Here is a 16,897-nt window from a genome sequence, read left to right as displayed (position 1 = left end):
ACGTGTTCAACAGAGGGGGAGCCGCGACTGCAGAGGCGACTGAGGAACGTCCAAGTCCGTCTGATTGGCTGATGCGAGGGCTGTGGCAGCGAGGCCTCCGGTCTGAGCTGAAGACCTGAACCTGTTTCCTCCTGAGTAGAGACGATCACAACCAAAGAAGCTCTGTCCAGCTGCAGAGAACTTGTTTTAGAGGTAAATTCATGCAAAACCGCTAATTGTGCGTTGCCTTCAGGCCGGGACAGTTTTTCATCAAGCAGTCTCTGTATTTACCTCTAAAACAACTCTGTCTGGTAACGTTGTGTTATTATCTCATAGTGTGGTGAATGTGCAGGTCACAACTTGTCCACCAGAGCGTTTTTGTGGAGTTGTTGGATTGTGTATTTGATGAGTTTGATGATGGGAAACCAAGAAATCCCATAATGAGCCTCTGTAGCGTAGCTCTGAGCAGCTCACGGCTCTGCTCCACCGTTCTAAAAACAGCTTGCACCGACAATTAAAGGTAACGAACCTACTGCTATGACTATAGGGATTATGGCAATGGGCCAGTTTGCCAAAATGTTGAACTATCCCTTTAAGGTGGAAATCCTGCTGCAGAGTTCCTCTTTAATAATCACTGTGGTTAAAACACTATCTGAGGTCTCTGATCAGTTCATCCAACATTAAACCTGAGAGCGAGAGAGACGACATGGAGAACAAAGAGTCTGGAGGAGGAAGAGGAAGAGGAAGAGGAGAAGGAGGAAGAGGAAGAGGAGGAAGAGGAGGCCGACACACATGATGAAGAGGAGCAGAGGATCAACAGAAGCCAAATAATCCTTCAGCGCGTGGGAGCGGGATGTGCTGCTGCAGCTGCACATCTGGCTGTGTTATGCAGCTGTTATGTAACTTACAGGGTTAGTGGACCACATCTGGAGCAGCTGGACTCGTCCTCGTCCTCGTCCACTGGAGCTTCTACGAATTTATGTAAGTGTGACGCTGTGGAGTCACCTTCACCGCCGTGACCTCATCATCATCATGTATGTACAGCAGGACATGCACTGTGTGGATTAGTGTGGTTGCACTTTGCAGCTGAAATCCAATGCACCAGTCGTGACATACATTTCTTCACACCCTTTCAAAATAAAAGACTGCAGCAGCAGCAGCAGCAGTGCAGAAGGTGATGATGAAGATCGCTCCTCCTCCTCCTCCTCCTTTTTTTTTTTAATACAACTTTATTGACAACAAGAGTATACACAGGATTGAATACAGTTAGATGAAATAAGTGTATAGTTGGACCAGTCCCAGCCTGGTCAGATGCTACATGAACTGATGAAGCCTCTTGGATGAGAGGTGAAACGTCTTCCTAGACAAATAACTAAGTCCAGTTGCTTTCGATTTAACCTCCTTTGAAATACTATGACCTGGGCAAATGAGAATATGCACCGGCTTAAGTGTATACAACATTAATACACAACCAAAAACCATCATAAATACGCCAGGGGATGACAGCAAGACAGAAAAGACATAAACTTAAATAAATATTTTGTAAAGCTTACAAAGATCATACAGCTTTTTTATTCTCACAATCACAGAGGGAGGAGATATATTGACTTTGGCTTCTTACCAGAAAATTTTGACTTATGTATATAAAATTTGGATAAAGTTAATCATATAAAACTGAGAATTTAGTTGTTGTTTTTTATCATATTCAGTGTAGCCAAACAAAACATTTTTCCAGCATAAATTAAACTGGGGATAAATATGAATGATCACTGATAAAGCGTGGCCAGTCTGCTCCAAAGTTGTCTGGTGTGTGGGCCAAAGACCAAAATAAATGAACCAAGGTTTGGTTGACAGAGACACTGCAGTGGGTACAGTTCACCTCCTCCTCCTCCTCCTCCTCCATCACTGGTTTCACTCAGTGGAGTTTTCCATTGACAGAAGATGAAGAGGAGTGTGAAGAGAAGAACCCCCTCCTCTTCCTCCTCCTCCTCCTCCTCCTCCTTCTTCATTCTGGCTGCAGAGGAATCCCGTGACGTCACGCCTGCCAAGTGGTTGCCGGGGATACAGCAGGTGACGGCAGAAAGGGGGCGTGGCCTCCTCTCCCCCCCGGTATAAAAGGCTTCGGTTCCTCTCCGGCGGCGCACAGCGGCACTGCGGAACCGGAGCTCTGCGCGTGGACACCGGGACACACCGGGACTGGACACCGACCGACCGACCGACAGACGGACCTATAGGAGCCGCAGCTGCCGTTCTCTGGATATTTATTATTGATTTATTGATTTATTGATTGATCATGGCTGTGACCGAGGCTGGATGCGACCTGACCTACTGCAAGATGAGAGGGATCGTGGCTCTGCTGGCCGGTGAGCTGCCGCCGCTGTTGTTATTATTATTATTATTATATATATTATAGGCTATATATATATATTATATAATGTCATCGGATCAGTGTCTGGACAGCTGCTCGTTAGGAAACCGCTCTGATGGGAGTCTGTCTGCCTTTATTGATTATTTTAATCACTGATCGATCCGAACTGTGACGCGCTGTTTTGTTCCACTTTCATTTAAAAAGTTGTTTTAAAAAAAAAAAAACCTCCCGACATAAGAAGCTTTGTAAATATATATATATATATACATATAGGCCTATATAAAATTAGCCTATTATTGATGATGGTGATGATTGGTTGTTAATGCGTCACTGATGATGAATGAGAGAACAGAAGGTCCGTCGCTTTGTCCTGAATGGAAACGCAATGCTGTGTGTATGTAGGCTATGTGTTGGTTGTGTGTGTGTGTGTGTGTGTGTGTGTGTGGTGGTTGTGTAACCTCTAAGCCCGCGGCAGCAGCAGCAGCAGCAGCTCGGTCTCTGTCCTGTAACAGCAGATTACTGCTCCAACACCTCGTTTGTCCTCAAACAGGAGACTCAGTCTTCATCATCATCATCATGTGTGTCATCATCAGACACTAACCCCCCCCCCACCTTCTCTCTCTGTCCATCTGCAGCTTTCATCAAGGAGAGGAAGATGGGTCTGAATGACTTCATCCAGAAGCTGGTGGCCACTCCACACATCTGCCAACAGTGAGTGTCATCGGAGGACGTTCTCTTATGTAAATGTTAGATTTAGATCTGTGAGGGGGGGGGGGCTCGGCCTGGAAACCACTTCCTGTGTAAAGTCACACTGGGCTCATTCAGTCAGTGTGTGTGTGTGTGTGTGTGGGGGGCCAATCCCACCGGTTTGGCAGGACATTCTGTGTAAAGGCTAATCTGGGTCCGAGAACAGTGTTTTATTCTTTTTATTTAGGCTATTTATTTATTTTTGAACCCATAAGTCACGACTTCAAGTTACGACTTACGATTTCGTAGAGTTTCCGACCCGTAACTCGTGTTTTTCCGACCTGTTACCTGTGAAAATGCACTAGAATGGATCAAACCCGTAACTCAAAGTCACCGGCTCATTCAGTCAGTGTGTGTGTGTGTGTGTGTGTGTGTGTGTGTGGGGCCAATCCCGCCGGTTTGGCAGGACATTCTGTGTAAAGGCTAATCTGGGTCCGAGAACAGCGGGGTAAGAATAGTCGGTTCATGACGAGCTCGTTAACAACCTCCTCTCCTCCACCGCATAATCACCTTCCCAGTAAATCCCCTCTGTCCCCGACACCGGGATAAACCCAGTAATTCAATTATTACATGATACATGGCCTGCAGCCTCCAGATCATGGGTCTGGTGCCGGAGCATCTGTCCCCTGCAGCTGCTCTGCAGGAGGACCGGGCCGTCTGAGCCGGACCCTGAGTCCCGCAGAGCCGTCTGAACCCGTCTCGTAACGGCTCAGAGGCTTAAGATCCAGACAAAGAGGTCACCATGGTTGACCCGAATGCCTCTTCACATGCTCCGTTCACAAACCTGACGAGACTCTGCTGTGTTTCTCCTCCAGCGTCGAGGTCAACGGCTTCCTGAAGATCGACGAGAATCAAAACGAGGAGCTCGACAACAACGATCTTCCTGAAAATCCGGTAAGAGTGAACTCTCGCTGACTCTCTCCGACTTGTTCCGTCCTCAACAAAGAAAAGTATTCACGAGAACTTCTTCCTGTTTCTCATCTTTCAGCGGTGCCTAAACTCACGGAGTTCCCTGGCTGAGGAGACTCAGTAAGTATCTGCAGAAACCAGAAACTCCTCCTCAGGTTGCTGGAGTGCAGGGCCGTTGTATAGGGGAGAAAGGTGATGATAATTCTAGGGGCCCAGCGCCCGGTGGGGTCCATAAAAAACCCCAGTAGTCTAATCTTTGTATGACTGATTTATTCTGCGTAAGACCCTGACTAATACTCATAGTACACTGTAAAAACTCAACATCTTTCCAAGAATTTTTGTCTTATTTCTTGTCCAAATGTCTAATTTCTAGTCAAAGCTAAGCTCTTTCCACTTAAAATTTCCTCTTTTTTTTTTTAGATCATTTTCACTTGTTTCAAACAAATTTTCACTTGAAATAAGTAGAAAAATCTGCCAGTGAAAGCATGTTTTTTTGTGCTTGTAATAAGGAAGAAAAACTTGTTCCACTATCAGATTTTTTCTACTTATTTCAAGTGAAAATATGCTTGAAAGAAGTAAAAAAAAGTGTCTAAAAACAAGCTACTTTTAATATGATGAGTCTTATTTTAAGTATAATGAGATTTATTTCGACTAGAAATGACATTTTGACTAGAAATAAGACAAATATTCTTGGTAAGATACTTGAGTGTAATGCTGCATTAGCGTCAAAACAAAGTAGGCTAAATAATACATGATAATACATACGTAGTCTAAGAAAAAAAAAAAACTGGAAAAGTTAGGGGGAGGGGCCCACTTTAGTATTCTTTAAGGGGGCCCAGAATTCCTAGCAACGGCCCTGGCTGGAGTTCACTGTGGAGAATGAACTCTGACGTTGTGTCTGTTTGTCCTCCACAGGATCAAACCCTGTGATTTTGACTACCTCAAAATCATCGGCAAAGGCAGCTTTGGGAAGGTGAGTGTGTCTCTGAGTGTTTACCTGTGTGTTGTTGTGTTGTGTGTTTACGTGCTCTGGTCTCATCACCTGTGTCGCCGCTGCAGGTTCTTCTGGCCCGACACAAAGAGTCCTCCAAATACTACGCAGTCAAAGTCCTGCAGAAGAAGATCATCATGAAGAAGAAGGAGGTGAGCGCTCACACACCTGATGCTTTACAGACTTTAAACTCCACCACGATGAATATATAAACAATAACTAACACGTCTCCGCCTTGACTCCGCCCCCTCGCAGCACAAACACATCATGGCCGAGCGCAGCGTGTTGATGAAGAACATCAAACACCCGTTCCTGGTGGGGCTGCACTACTCCTTCCAGACCACAGACAAGCTCTACTTTGTGCTGGACTACGTGAACGGTGGAGAGGTGAGTGAGACACGACCGGACCGGACTAAACCGGACTAAACCGGGTTGCAAAATTCCGGGAATTTTCAAAGTTGGAAACTTTTCATGGGAAATAACGGGAATATATGGGAATAAACGGGAATAAATCAGAAATTTACCATCAGATACCGTCGTAGTTCCGACCATAAACCGCGATTTGGCGGCGTTATTCCCATGACCCACAGGGCAGCATCCGCAAAACCGAAACTAGGAAATGCTGGGTGAGCCGACCACTATTATAATAATAACAACAGTAATGTAGTTCATCCACATTAATATGAGACTTTTTTATAACCAAATAAAAACTCCTCGTTATCCCTTTAACATTTTGAATGGGATTTTTTTTTTTTTTTTTGGGGGGAGGGGGGGGGTTATTTTACTCAACATTCATATTTTTGTTGTTCAGTAAAAGAACTGATTGTTCAAACAAGAATTAAAGCAGATATCAGTGGCACGGCCGTTTCGGCTAATGCTGTGTTCAAGGCAGGCTTTTGAAACCGTAAGTTACAGCTTCAAGTCACAACTACGACTTGGTAGCGTTCCAGGTAACCCGTAGCTCGTGTTTTTACCGTCCTGTTGTCTGTGAAAGTTCCCTATAACGGCCACTCGTAACTTCCGACCCATGAACTCGTACCAGATCGAACTGGTATGACTTCACAGGAAGGAAAAACACAAAGTACGAGTTTCATTGAACGCACCATGAGTTAGCAGCCCCCGCCCTTGTCAGGCATCAATTGGTCCTCGTGCTACGTCACCACATTCACGCGCATCCCTTGGCTGCACACACAGCCCTTCATGCCGTTCTCTCCCCTCATTGGATAACACTTGTATCCCACAAGGAAAATTTTCTCCTCGGGTTACAGCAGAGCAGAGTGACGGAGAGACTCGTGTTTAGGCTGAAATACTTCATGTAAGTGATTGCTGACGGAAAATAGGACTATTTAGGACTTATATTAACAAAAACATTCCACTGATATCTGCTTTAAAACTTGATAATGTCCTTTTAATTGTATTATTTTGCACGGATGTCTGCTTATGACAAAACAAAATACTTACATAATATGTTTGGATATGATACAGCTTGTTTAAATTACCCCCAATTTCTAGTTAATTCACATAAATTCCCATAATTCCCGTGGAAAGTTTCCAATTTGGAATATTTCCAAAATTCCCCAGCTTAACTTCCCATGGAAAGTTTCCGGAAAGTTTCTGGAAATTTACTGGAAATTTTCCACCCCTTTGCAACCCTAAACAGAACTGAAATCAGCCCCAACTGTAAGCACTTTTAAATCCAGGTTAAAAACATTTCTCTTTTCACGTGCTTATAGCTGAGAACTTAAAACTTTATCTATTTTCTTTTATTTTACTTTTATTTGCTCTTGCTTTTAACTCTGTTTTCAGTGTTTTGTTTGTTTTTATTCTGTCTTATGCTTCTTTTTTTTTAATGTTTTGTCTTTATGTAAAGCACATTGAGTTGCCTTGGTATGAAATGCGCTATATAAATAAAGATGCCTTGCCTTGCCTTGCCTAAACCGGACTAAACCGGGTCACAGTGAATCCTCCTGAGGTCGGTCGACACTGACAGAGTTCATCTTTCTCTCTCTTTCTCTCTCCAGCTGTTCTACCATCTCCAGAGAGAGAGGATCTTCCTGGAGCCCAGAGCCAGGTTCTATGCTGCTGAAATTGCAAGTGCACTTGGCTACCTCCACTCCCTGCACATTGTGTACAGGTAAAGCCCAGTCCTGCGGCGCCCCCCAGTGGACGACTGTGATACTGTGAGAAACCTGCAGGAGTTACTAACAGCTTCTTGTTTGTTTGTGTCTGTCTGCAGGGACCTGAAGCCTGAGAACATCCTGCTGGACTCCCAGGGCCACATCGTCCTCACCGACTTCGGGCTGTGTAAGGAAGGTGTGGAGGCCAACGGGACCACCACCACCTTCTGTGGGACACCTGAGGTACTACCTGAAGGAAGTTTGGCATGTTGTGGCTCATAGCTGAATACGAAAAAAATAAATGCAGCAGTAAATTATGTTTATTTTGGAGGAGAGGAGACGCAGCAGATGAATAATGTTACAGCCTTGATAACAGTTAAACGTTATTTCCGTCACATACGAGGACCACAATTTCACACCATACAACAATCACAGCTTAATATAAACGTATTTCATATAGGCTACTGCAGTAATAGCTACACAAAAATATGCATTCAAACCTCAACAAATAACTTAAAATGTCTAAATTCTAACCGTTTAAGACGAGGGCTGCCATGTTTTGATGCTGTCGTAACGTCAAGTCGGAGCTCTGATATGATACCCGAGTTTCCGACCTGTATTGTAATATCCGAGTTCGATGCCGTTCAATTCATTTTTTTACAACTCGGAGCTCGTTTTTTCCCGACTTCCGAGTTGTCTTGAACGCAGCTATATTCTAGCCTGTGAAGACGAGCAGGAAGAAGGAGAAGGCAGTGACTGACAACAGGGAGAAACATAATTTGTTGTGGTCTGCTAAGGAAACTAAATGTTTAGTGGTGATTTGGGCATCGACAGAATTTCAAGAAAAGCTATAGAAAGCAGAACAAGAAAGAACAAGTTGTATGAATTTCCCTTTGGGGCTTAATAAAGTTTAGTTTAGTTTAGTTTATTAGTTTACTAATAAGGGACAATGTGCAATTACATTAATCATTTAAAGGAAAAAATTAAAAGATGGTTGCACCAGACTTAGCTCCCAGCTAATTTCCATCTGTAGTCCCTACACATAACATAAAAGTAAAGTAATTCTTATCTTTGAATTCTGGGTCCAACACCGGACCAAATAATTAATAAACTTTAAAAAACTGAAGAAGGATTACAGAGACTGCATAAAAGCAAATATTTTGAGTTATGCAGGGTTTGTTTTGCCTTTATTTAACCAGGTCGGTCCCATTGAGACACAATGGCCTCTTTTTCAAGGGAAGCCTGGCCAAGACAGCAGCAGAAAAGTTACTACACTTACATGACACAGAAATCACACAACACACAGATAAATACAATACAAGATAAAAGCAACAGGACTAAAAGTTCGGATTCACATTTCGCAGGGTAACATACACCCACTGGTTCACCAGAAAGCACAGAGGCTTTGAGACTCCAGAACCGAACCAGAGTCAGAACCAGAACCGTGTCTGTGTGAAAGCGCCGACTCAGCACCGACTCAGCACCGACTCAGCGCCGAGGCCCGGCTGTGGACGCTGACCTGTCACTGACTCCTCCTGTCTTCTCTCCTCACAGTATCTGGCCCCTGAGGTTCTGAAGAAGCAGGCGTACGACCGCACGGTGGACTGGTGGTGTCTGGGCTCCGTGCTCTACGAGATGCTCTACGGACTTGTGAGTCAAACTCGGACTTCACGCCTGAGAATTTAAAGGGATAGTAGCATTTTTTTAAAAGTGGGGTTGTATGATCTACAAATAGCCCCTAAGTACTTTAATTGCAGTAGAAGACTCTCTGCACTCCTCCCGTTAGCAACGCCAGCCCATAATAGCCCTGCCCAGAGATTTACAACATACATTGTTGTGAATGGACCCAAAGAAACGGCCTATTTTCACGGCCTAAAAGAGGTTTTACCTGAAAGAAAATACACAGTTCCATTGTTCGCTATAATATAATTTTTTCCAGCCCTTCAAAGTGCAGGAAAAACGCAGTTTTTATTTGGATCTAACCAACTCACGTATCCCTCCGCCCAGGGTTAGCGCCCGTCGATCAGCAGTTGGTTAGGTCCGAATAAAAACAGCGTTTTTCCTGCACTTTGAGGGGCTGGAAAAAAATATAGTATAGCGAACAATGGAACTGTGTATTTTTTTTCAGGTAAAACCTCTTTTAGGCCGCGAAAATAGGCTGTTTCTTTGGGCCCATTCACAACAATGTATGTTGTAAATCTCTGGGCAGGGCTATTATGGGCTGGCGTTGCTAACAGGAGGAGTGCAGAGAGTCTTCTACTGCAATTAAAGTACTTGGGGGCTATTTGTAGATCATACAACCCCACTTTAAAAAAAATGCTACTATCCCTTTAACTTCCTGTTTGTTTACACACTAAATTAACTTAATTTGTCATTTCTCTACAGCCTCCGTTCTACAGCCGCAACACAGCGGAGATGTACAACAACATCCTGCAGAAGGACCCGGTGCTCAAACCCAACGTGTCCAACGCCGGCCGCGAGCTGCTGGAGGGGCTGCTGCAGAAGGACCGCACCAAGAGGCTGGGGGTGAAGGACGACTTCGTAAGTGGAGAGACCAAAAAAAAAAAAAAAAACATAAGACAAAGAAATGTCATGAAGTGTCCATGACGACGCCTGTTTCCATCGGTCTGCTCATCTCTGACTTCTTCTTCTCCTTCTTCTGCAGCTTGAGCTCAAGTACCACTCCTTCTTCTCTCCCATCAACTGGGACGACCTCATGGCCAAGAAGATCACACCCCCGTTCATCCCCTCAGTGGTACGTTCCAACTGTGCCTTTAATTTGTCTATGAGCCAATATAGTCAATATTCAGCCAAAAAGAGCCAAAAAAAACAACCAGTTACAAGTTCCCAATGTGACAAAGCCTTCAACCGTCTCAACCCTCCTGTCGTCCTTCTGGGTCAAATTGACCCAATATGTTCCCTTCCTTCATCCTTCCTTCTTTCCCTCCTTCCTTTTCATCGTCCTTACTTCCCTTCGTCCTTACTTCTTCTTCCTTCCTCTTTTGATCCACTTGACCCAATCTGTTCCCTCCTTCCATCTTTCTTTCCTTCCTTCTTTCCACAATCCTTTTTCCCTTCCTTCGTTCTTTCTCTTCTTCCTTCCTTGAATCAATCTGTTCCCTCCCTCCATCTTTCTTTCCTTCCTTTTTCCCTTCCTTCTTTCCACAATCCTTTTTTCCCTTCTTCCTTCCTTGAATCAATCTGTTCCCTCCCTCCATCTTTCTTTCCTTCCTTTTTCCCTTCCTTCTTTCCACAATCCTTTTTCCCCTTCCTTCCTTCTTTCCCTTCTTCCTTCCTTGAATCAATCTGTTCCCTCCCTCCATCTTTCTTTCCTTCCTTCTTTCCACAATCCGTTTTCCCTTCCTTCCTTCTTTCCCCTCTTCTTTCCTTGACCCAATCTGTTCCCTCCTTCCATCTTTCTTTCCTTCCTTTGTCCCTTTCCTTCTTTCCACAATCCTTTTTTCCTCCCTTCCCTCCTTCATCCTTACTTCTTCATTCCTTTTTGACCCAATCTGTTCCCTCCCTCCATCTATCTTTCCTTCCTTTCCCCCTTCCTTCTTTCCTCCCATCTTTCCCTTTGTCCTTCCTTCTTTCCCATCATCCTTCCTACCTTTCTTCCTTCTTTCCCTTCGTCCTTCCTTCCTTCCTTCCTTCCTTCCTTGACCCAGGAGGAAACAGGAGGGTTAAGTCAAAAACCCAAAGACTTGGTTTACTGAAGGAAGAACAGGCGATTTATTCCGTAGTTTTAGTCCCATAATCAATAAAAACACTGAGCAGCACCTTTAGGAAGCTGGAACCACCTATATTCAATCAATCTGTGACTTCACAATTAGGGATGTCACGATTACTTGTTTTCACAATTAATCACGGTATTGAACACCATAATTAATAAAGTCGTAAAGATTCTTAAATACCGTCACTTTCCAAAAAAGATGTTGGAAACACAGAGGCAGATGTGCACCAAAGTGAAGGTAAATGTAAGAAATACGGGTCCATTTACCTAACTTAACATACAATTGGTAGGGATTTAACTGTCAGTGAGTAATTTGTGCTAAAAAAACAAACAATGATAAACTTAAACATTTGGTATAGATGACAATTAATGACTTGAATATTTAAAACACTTCCCCGACAGGATTAATAATTTGTTAATGGTTATATATTAATAGTAGAGAGACTTAAAATATTTAGCGTATTGTAATTATATTTTGACTGTATTTGATTTTACACATTCATATGATGTAAATTAATTAAAGGGACAACGAGGAGTTTTGGAAAAGCGAAGCGTTTTCACTCTACATTTATGAGCCTCCGCGCGCACCGTAAAATTCTTTGACCGGTGCAAGACAGACTCATGTTTTCATTCATCAATAATTAAAGTCAGAGGTTCGAAGACGATCACATACGTCGTAGTTCCGACCATAAACTGCGATTTGGTGGCGTTATTCTCATGACTTGCCACGAAGGAAACGCTGGTCGGCTCGCCCAGCATTTCCGCCACCACTAATAATAACAAAATAACGATAGAGACAGAATGATATATTTATCGAAAATGGAGCCATTAACAAGTGTGGGAAGCGTAGATTCATCCACATTAACGTGAGACTTTTTTATAACCGAATAGAAACTCCTCGTTGTCCCTTTAATGCATAATAATCGTGATAATCGTAATACCGTGATTATTTCTCTGACAATAATCGTACAAAGAAAACCTATAATCGTGACATCCCTATTCACAACGCTCATCAATAACCGTCTGGTCTCCTTCACAGAGCGGCCCCACCGACCTGACGCACTTCGACCCGGAGTTCACCCACCTGCCGGTGTCGTCCTCCCTGTGCACCGACGCTCCCACCGTGACCAGCAGCGTGAAGGAGGCGGCCGGCGCCTTCCCCGGCTTCTCCTACGGACCGCCGGCCGACCACAGCTTCATGTGAGGACGTCCGATCCGATCCAGCAGCAGGGAACAGGACTCTGGATGTGCTCTGGACCTGGCGGACTTTAATAAGTCTTTATACTGTGGCAGAGGAAGGAAGGAGGAACCAAGCCGGGACCAGCAGGCCCGCGTGGAGACTTTAAGACGAACGGCTGGACACAAGGAAGAGGGGGGTTGGATGGGGTGGTGGGGGGGCAATCACCAAGGAACTAGTGCACGACTTGTGTACAGACGGAGACTCTCATGTTACGACACCAGTGGCACGACGACTCCTCTGCCTCAACCAACCACCCAACACTAGTGAACAACAGTGTGTGTGTGTGTGTGTGTGTGCCAAGCATGGGAGCAACTCCGGGGTCGGACAACTAACATGGCGCTCTGGAGGTTCTTGGAGGTTCAATCTGGACCTCGCAGCCGCTGGTGAAGTGACATGAAGAGAAGAGAGAAGTGCCTGAGGTTCAAAAGGCAGTTTGGACGTTGGAGAAGAACCAGCTTTATCAGAAGAAACCACTCCATCATTTCATCAGTTTGGACTTCTGACGGCTACGGTACGAGTCGTCCCCTCGGACATCAACGGGTTCTGTCTGGGTCAGGGATGTCACGATTATAGTACATTTTCTTGGTACGATTATTGTCAGAGAAATAATCACGGTACTACGATTATAACGATTATTACACAAAATATTTCAAGCATCTATTAATATGATGACCGATTCTTAATCCCCAGGGGAAGTGTTTGAAATATTCAGGTCACAAATTGTCATCTATACCAAATGTTTGCGCTTATTTTAATCGTTTTTTGTTTTGTTTTGCTTTTTTTTTTTTATAAAAAATGACACGCTAACATTTAAATTCCTACCAATTCAATGTTACGTTAGATAAATGGACCAGTATCTGTGCATTTACCTTTATTTTTTGCGCACATCTGCCAATAAGGTTCCAACATAAAATTTTTGTGAGAGTAACGGTATTTAGGAATCTTTACGATCAATTAATTGTGGCGTTTAATGCCACGATTAATTGTGAAAACAAGTAATCGTGACATCCTTAGTCTGGGTTCCAACGGCTCAGAGATGTGGTCAAAGACACCTTTCATGTGTCCGACACATATATAACACACAGATAAAGGTAGAGCTAGATCCTTTCTGTTTCCAGGGTTCCTACACATTTGAAATTTCCAAATTCCATACTTTTTCCAGACCCTAATTTCCAGATTTCTCTGTAAAAAAAAAATCTAATAATAATATATAATTTCTTTTCATTATTCTGAATGGGTATGCCATTATGCAACCAAATCATTTCCAGATTGTAGCTGAATACAATAGCACATACTGTACAAAATATTTAACCCAAATAACTTCAGATAAGACCAAACCAAGATAAGATAAATAAAATAAATATATTTCCATACAATAGTTACCATTTTCCATATTTTTACAGACCTGGAAATGTATAAAATTCCATACTTTTCCATACTTTCCATACTTGTGTAGGAACCCTGTGTTTCATACAGAAAAGTAAAACAAACAATAAAGAATAATCTCCTATAATGTAGTAATAACAAGTTGTTTTTGACCAACATGTCCAACGGAGCCTTGTGAGACCCGGGGGACGACGACGACGACACGTTAAAGCTAAAGTCTCTACGTTCACTATGTGTTGTTTTTGTTGTTTTCATGCGACTGCTCAATTGCACTTGAGGAAACAAGGGTCAAGAAAAGTGAAACACTTTTTGCTTTAAGCATCATCATCAGCGTTGGATACTTAGACGACTACATATCATTATTTCATATCTCCACTGTGGACAAAGATCAAAAGGCATTTATTTCAACACTGGACCAAACAGTTAACGAGAGTTTGCTTTAACGACACTTTCTTCTTTGACCGGTTTGTCCTCATCAACTAAAGATCAAAAGTTTTACTGTACTGTGTAGAAAAAAAAAGAAGCTACATATATTTTATTGAAAAACCAAAAAGGTTTTCATGTTTTAATAACCACAAACATTAACTGTTTACTTTTAATACAGTTCTGTGTATATTATAAATGAGTTCTAAATGTTTCCTAGTTAATATATATATATAGAGAGAGAGAGATTAAATGAAAACTGTATTTCCTGTACGGCAATATATTTTATTTTGGGATTTTCCAACTTCCTTTTCATCTACGACTAGTGACTGTGTGTGTCTTCATGTGCTGTTTGCAAACTTTATGACAGATCTCTCATTGATCCTGAGAGTGAGACAGAGTTCAACCAGCAATAACAGCCTCATCGGCGAGAGCACCTTCTCTATATCGGTCCATCTGTTTAATTCAAGGTGATTGCTGTTTTATCGCAAACACTGCAGACAAACGGACAAATGTAGGATCTACTGAACTATGTTTTTGTATTTATGCATCACGTAGAGAGGAACTGTGAATGTCTTGTTGTGCCTGTCCAAGGCGGCCTGATCCATGTAAACTGTATGTACTACATATCTCTTGTCCCTAAAACCTCCTGATCCCTTTTCTAGAAAATAATCGGTAAGAAAAGGAAAGTGCTTCATGAACGTGACGACGAGCCACAGGGGGGAGCGGTGTTCGGTGTCTGGAAAGTGCAATAAAATGTTGTTAATTCAGAAAAAATAATTATAATTTTATCTCTTTAAGCAGATGTGTAAATTGTAATTTATGCTCTGATATTCTTTAAATTATTGAGAGGATCTTAACTCAGATGGTTCATGACTTTGTTTTGCCCCCCTGAGTCTAAACACTTTAGGTTTTTTCATACAGAAAACACATTTTCAAGCCTGCTGAAGATAATAATTTTAAAAAATTAATAAGGAAACGCACAGTTCTAGATTATTTTCTTCCATATTTGGAAGCGTTACTTTTCTGTTTTGTATTTTAAATGTAATATTTATTTTCATGCAACTGCTACTGTATAAAGAGATTAATTTATGTGATCAACTGAAACATTACACTGTAATCTGTGTCAGAAATGGCAAATAAAGTCTCTAAATTCAAGGTGAATGTGCTGTTGTTGTTTGTGGGATGCTACCTTTAAAGTTTTTAATCTGCTTTAGGGAGGGCTGCAACTAAGGGTTATTCCATTTATTTATCAACCTTCCACATACAGCATCAATTAAATCATTAATTGTTTGGGCAATAAAATAAAAAAAATAAAAAAACAAACCCAAAAAAACAATAATCTTAATCTTAATTAACACAGTTTATATTGTTAAGTAGTGATGTGCATTTTGTTCTACATTTTTGAACAATTATTGAAAGAATGACTGAGAAATTCAATGAAAGATAAAGTTAAGTATTTAGAAGAGAAGAAGCTTTGTTATTGTTTCTGTAGTGTTGTATGGATGTCTCTCATTTAGTGTTATTGTCTAATGGATTCTGTTCTTTACATGGATATGTTGTGTTTCTATGGATGTCTCGACCTTTGTGTCCTTGTTTTCTGTATTTTAATGGCCTGAGGTCTTTTTCACATCATGACATTTACAGAAATGTCCATTAATGTGCACTGTCCTCTAAATAAATAAATAAACACATCATTTTACTGTATTTTCCACTGTATCATCAGTTGTGTTGTTTCAATGGTGCTTACCCTACAGATTAGAAATTAGCTTAAATGTAACCGGGACATCCCAGAATTGGAGGACATTTGATGTAAAAAAATATATATATTTCATGTAAATCATTCATGAAATACCAAAACTTGATTGATTGTGTCACTTGAAGCAATGCAACTCATACTATCAGAATAAGGCAAATTATTTCCAAAGTTTTCTTTGTTTCTTTAGCTAACTACCGGTAAATTTGTTCTCAACCTCACAGTAGCATCTAGCACCTTTTTCTGCTAGACAGCCAACATTAGCATTGATTACTTGATTACTCACTATGGCCTGTACAATGAAGCAGCTTATTTCTAGGTGCAATACCACCTCAACAGAGAATTATTTATTGTATGCTTATATTTTCTTTTGTATATAGGCCTACTGTTAAGATGGGGGGAGGGGAGGGGCACATTTTGGGGTTTATTCTTGTAGTTTTTAATTTTTGTAATTTGGCAATACATTTTGCAATATTTAATTTGAAATTTATCTTACGTTGTTGTATTGTATTATTCTGCTGCAGATATAATATTCTTCACCTTTGTACACTGGAGCAAAAGTATATTCTATTCTATTACTATTACTCATTGTTACTACAGGGCACTCATGGCACACAATATAAACATGTAATAAAAGGTGTATCTTTGATTCCTGAGCTGCTGCACAGACCTAAATTATCAACTAAAAAATAAAATTTGAGGCGTTTGTCTCTAACGTTACATTTCCCTCCAATTCTGAAATGACTCAACCGTTAAATTCAAATTCTAGCTTTTAAGCCAGAGTTAGCCTGTTAGCATCGACAGACTGAGACCAAACTGACATTTAACGACTCGACTCAACTGGACCAGGGAATCTTGAAGTTAATTTTAAAACCTTTTTAAGACTTTTTCAAGACCTTCTCAATATTTTTCAATACCTCACCGCCGCTTCAAGCTGTAACCATTTACATCAGTGACACTTTAACGTAACAGTTTTAGTTTGTGATAAAGACAATAAACCACTATGATACAACATAATTCAAAATAGGCTGGGATAATAAATCAAAGGCAAAGTTTATCAAAAAACAAAACAAAAAAAACATTGCTCCACTCAAAAAACAAAAATCTTCTTTTCTTTTTTATGTACCGGTTCATCTTTGGTTTTTAATAAAATGAATAAATTCACACACTTTTACAATGTTTTTTAGGACTCAAACTCTTGGACAGCTAATTCAGAAAAAAAAACCTTGAAAATTTAAGACTTTATAA

General features: G+C 41.5%; 1 protein-coding gene across 1 annotated transcript; it reads left to right on the top strand.

The window, feature by feature from the left end:
• Positions 1-2,127: 2,127 nt before the first annotated feature.
• LOC146978002 (serine/threonine-protein kinase Sgk1) lies at positions 2,128-12,698 on the top strand. Its single transcript, XM_085790787.1, has 13 exons — positions 2,128-2,342; positions 2,983-3,058; positions 3,910-3,988; positions 4,083-4,123; positions 4,919-4,976; positions 5,063-5,146; positions 5,250-5,381; positions 7,016-7,128; positions 7,231-7,354; positions 8,666-8,761; positions 9,497-9,652; positions 9,777-9,866; positions 11,884-12,698. Exons 1-13 carry the CDS (start codon positions 2,273-2,275, stop codon positions 12,046-12,048), a joined length of 1,284 nt encoding a protein of 427 aa, XP_085646913.1. The 5' UTR covers positions 2,128-2,272; the 3' UTR covers positions 12,049-12,698.
• Positions 12,699-16,897: the final 4,199 nt, after the last annotated feature.

This window comes from Trachurus japonicus, chromosome 11 (genome assembly GCF_045865225.1).
Source record: "Trachurus japonicus isolate A0001 chromosome 11, Traja_1.0".
NCBI lineage: Eukaryota > Metazoa > Chordata > Actinopteri > Carangiformes > Carangidae > Trachurus > Trachurus japonicus.
The sequence above is the reverse complement of the archived record's forward strand: the minus strand, read 5'-3'. Positions and strand labels throughout refer to the sequence as shown.

What these genes read in the sequence shown, in the direction of transcription:
- LOC146978002 (XM_085790787.1), top strand. Translation starts at nt 2,273, where the DNA reads ATGGCTGTGACCGAGGCTGGATGCGACCTGACCTACTGCAAGATGAGA. An exon ending in ACTCCACACATCTGCCAACA is followed by an intron (nt 3,059 to 3,909) that starts GTGAGTGTCATC and finishes TTTCTCCTCCAG; the next exon opens with CGTCGAGGTCAACGGCTTCC. An exon ending in TCCCTGCACATTGTGTACAG is followed by an intron (nt 7,129 to 7,230) that starts GTAAAGCCCAGT and finishes GTCTGTCTGCAG; the next exon opens with GGACCTGAAGCCTGAGAACA.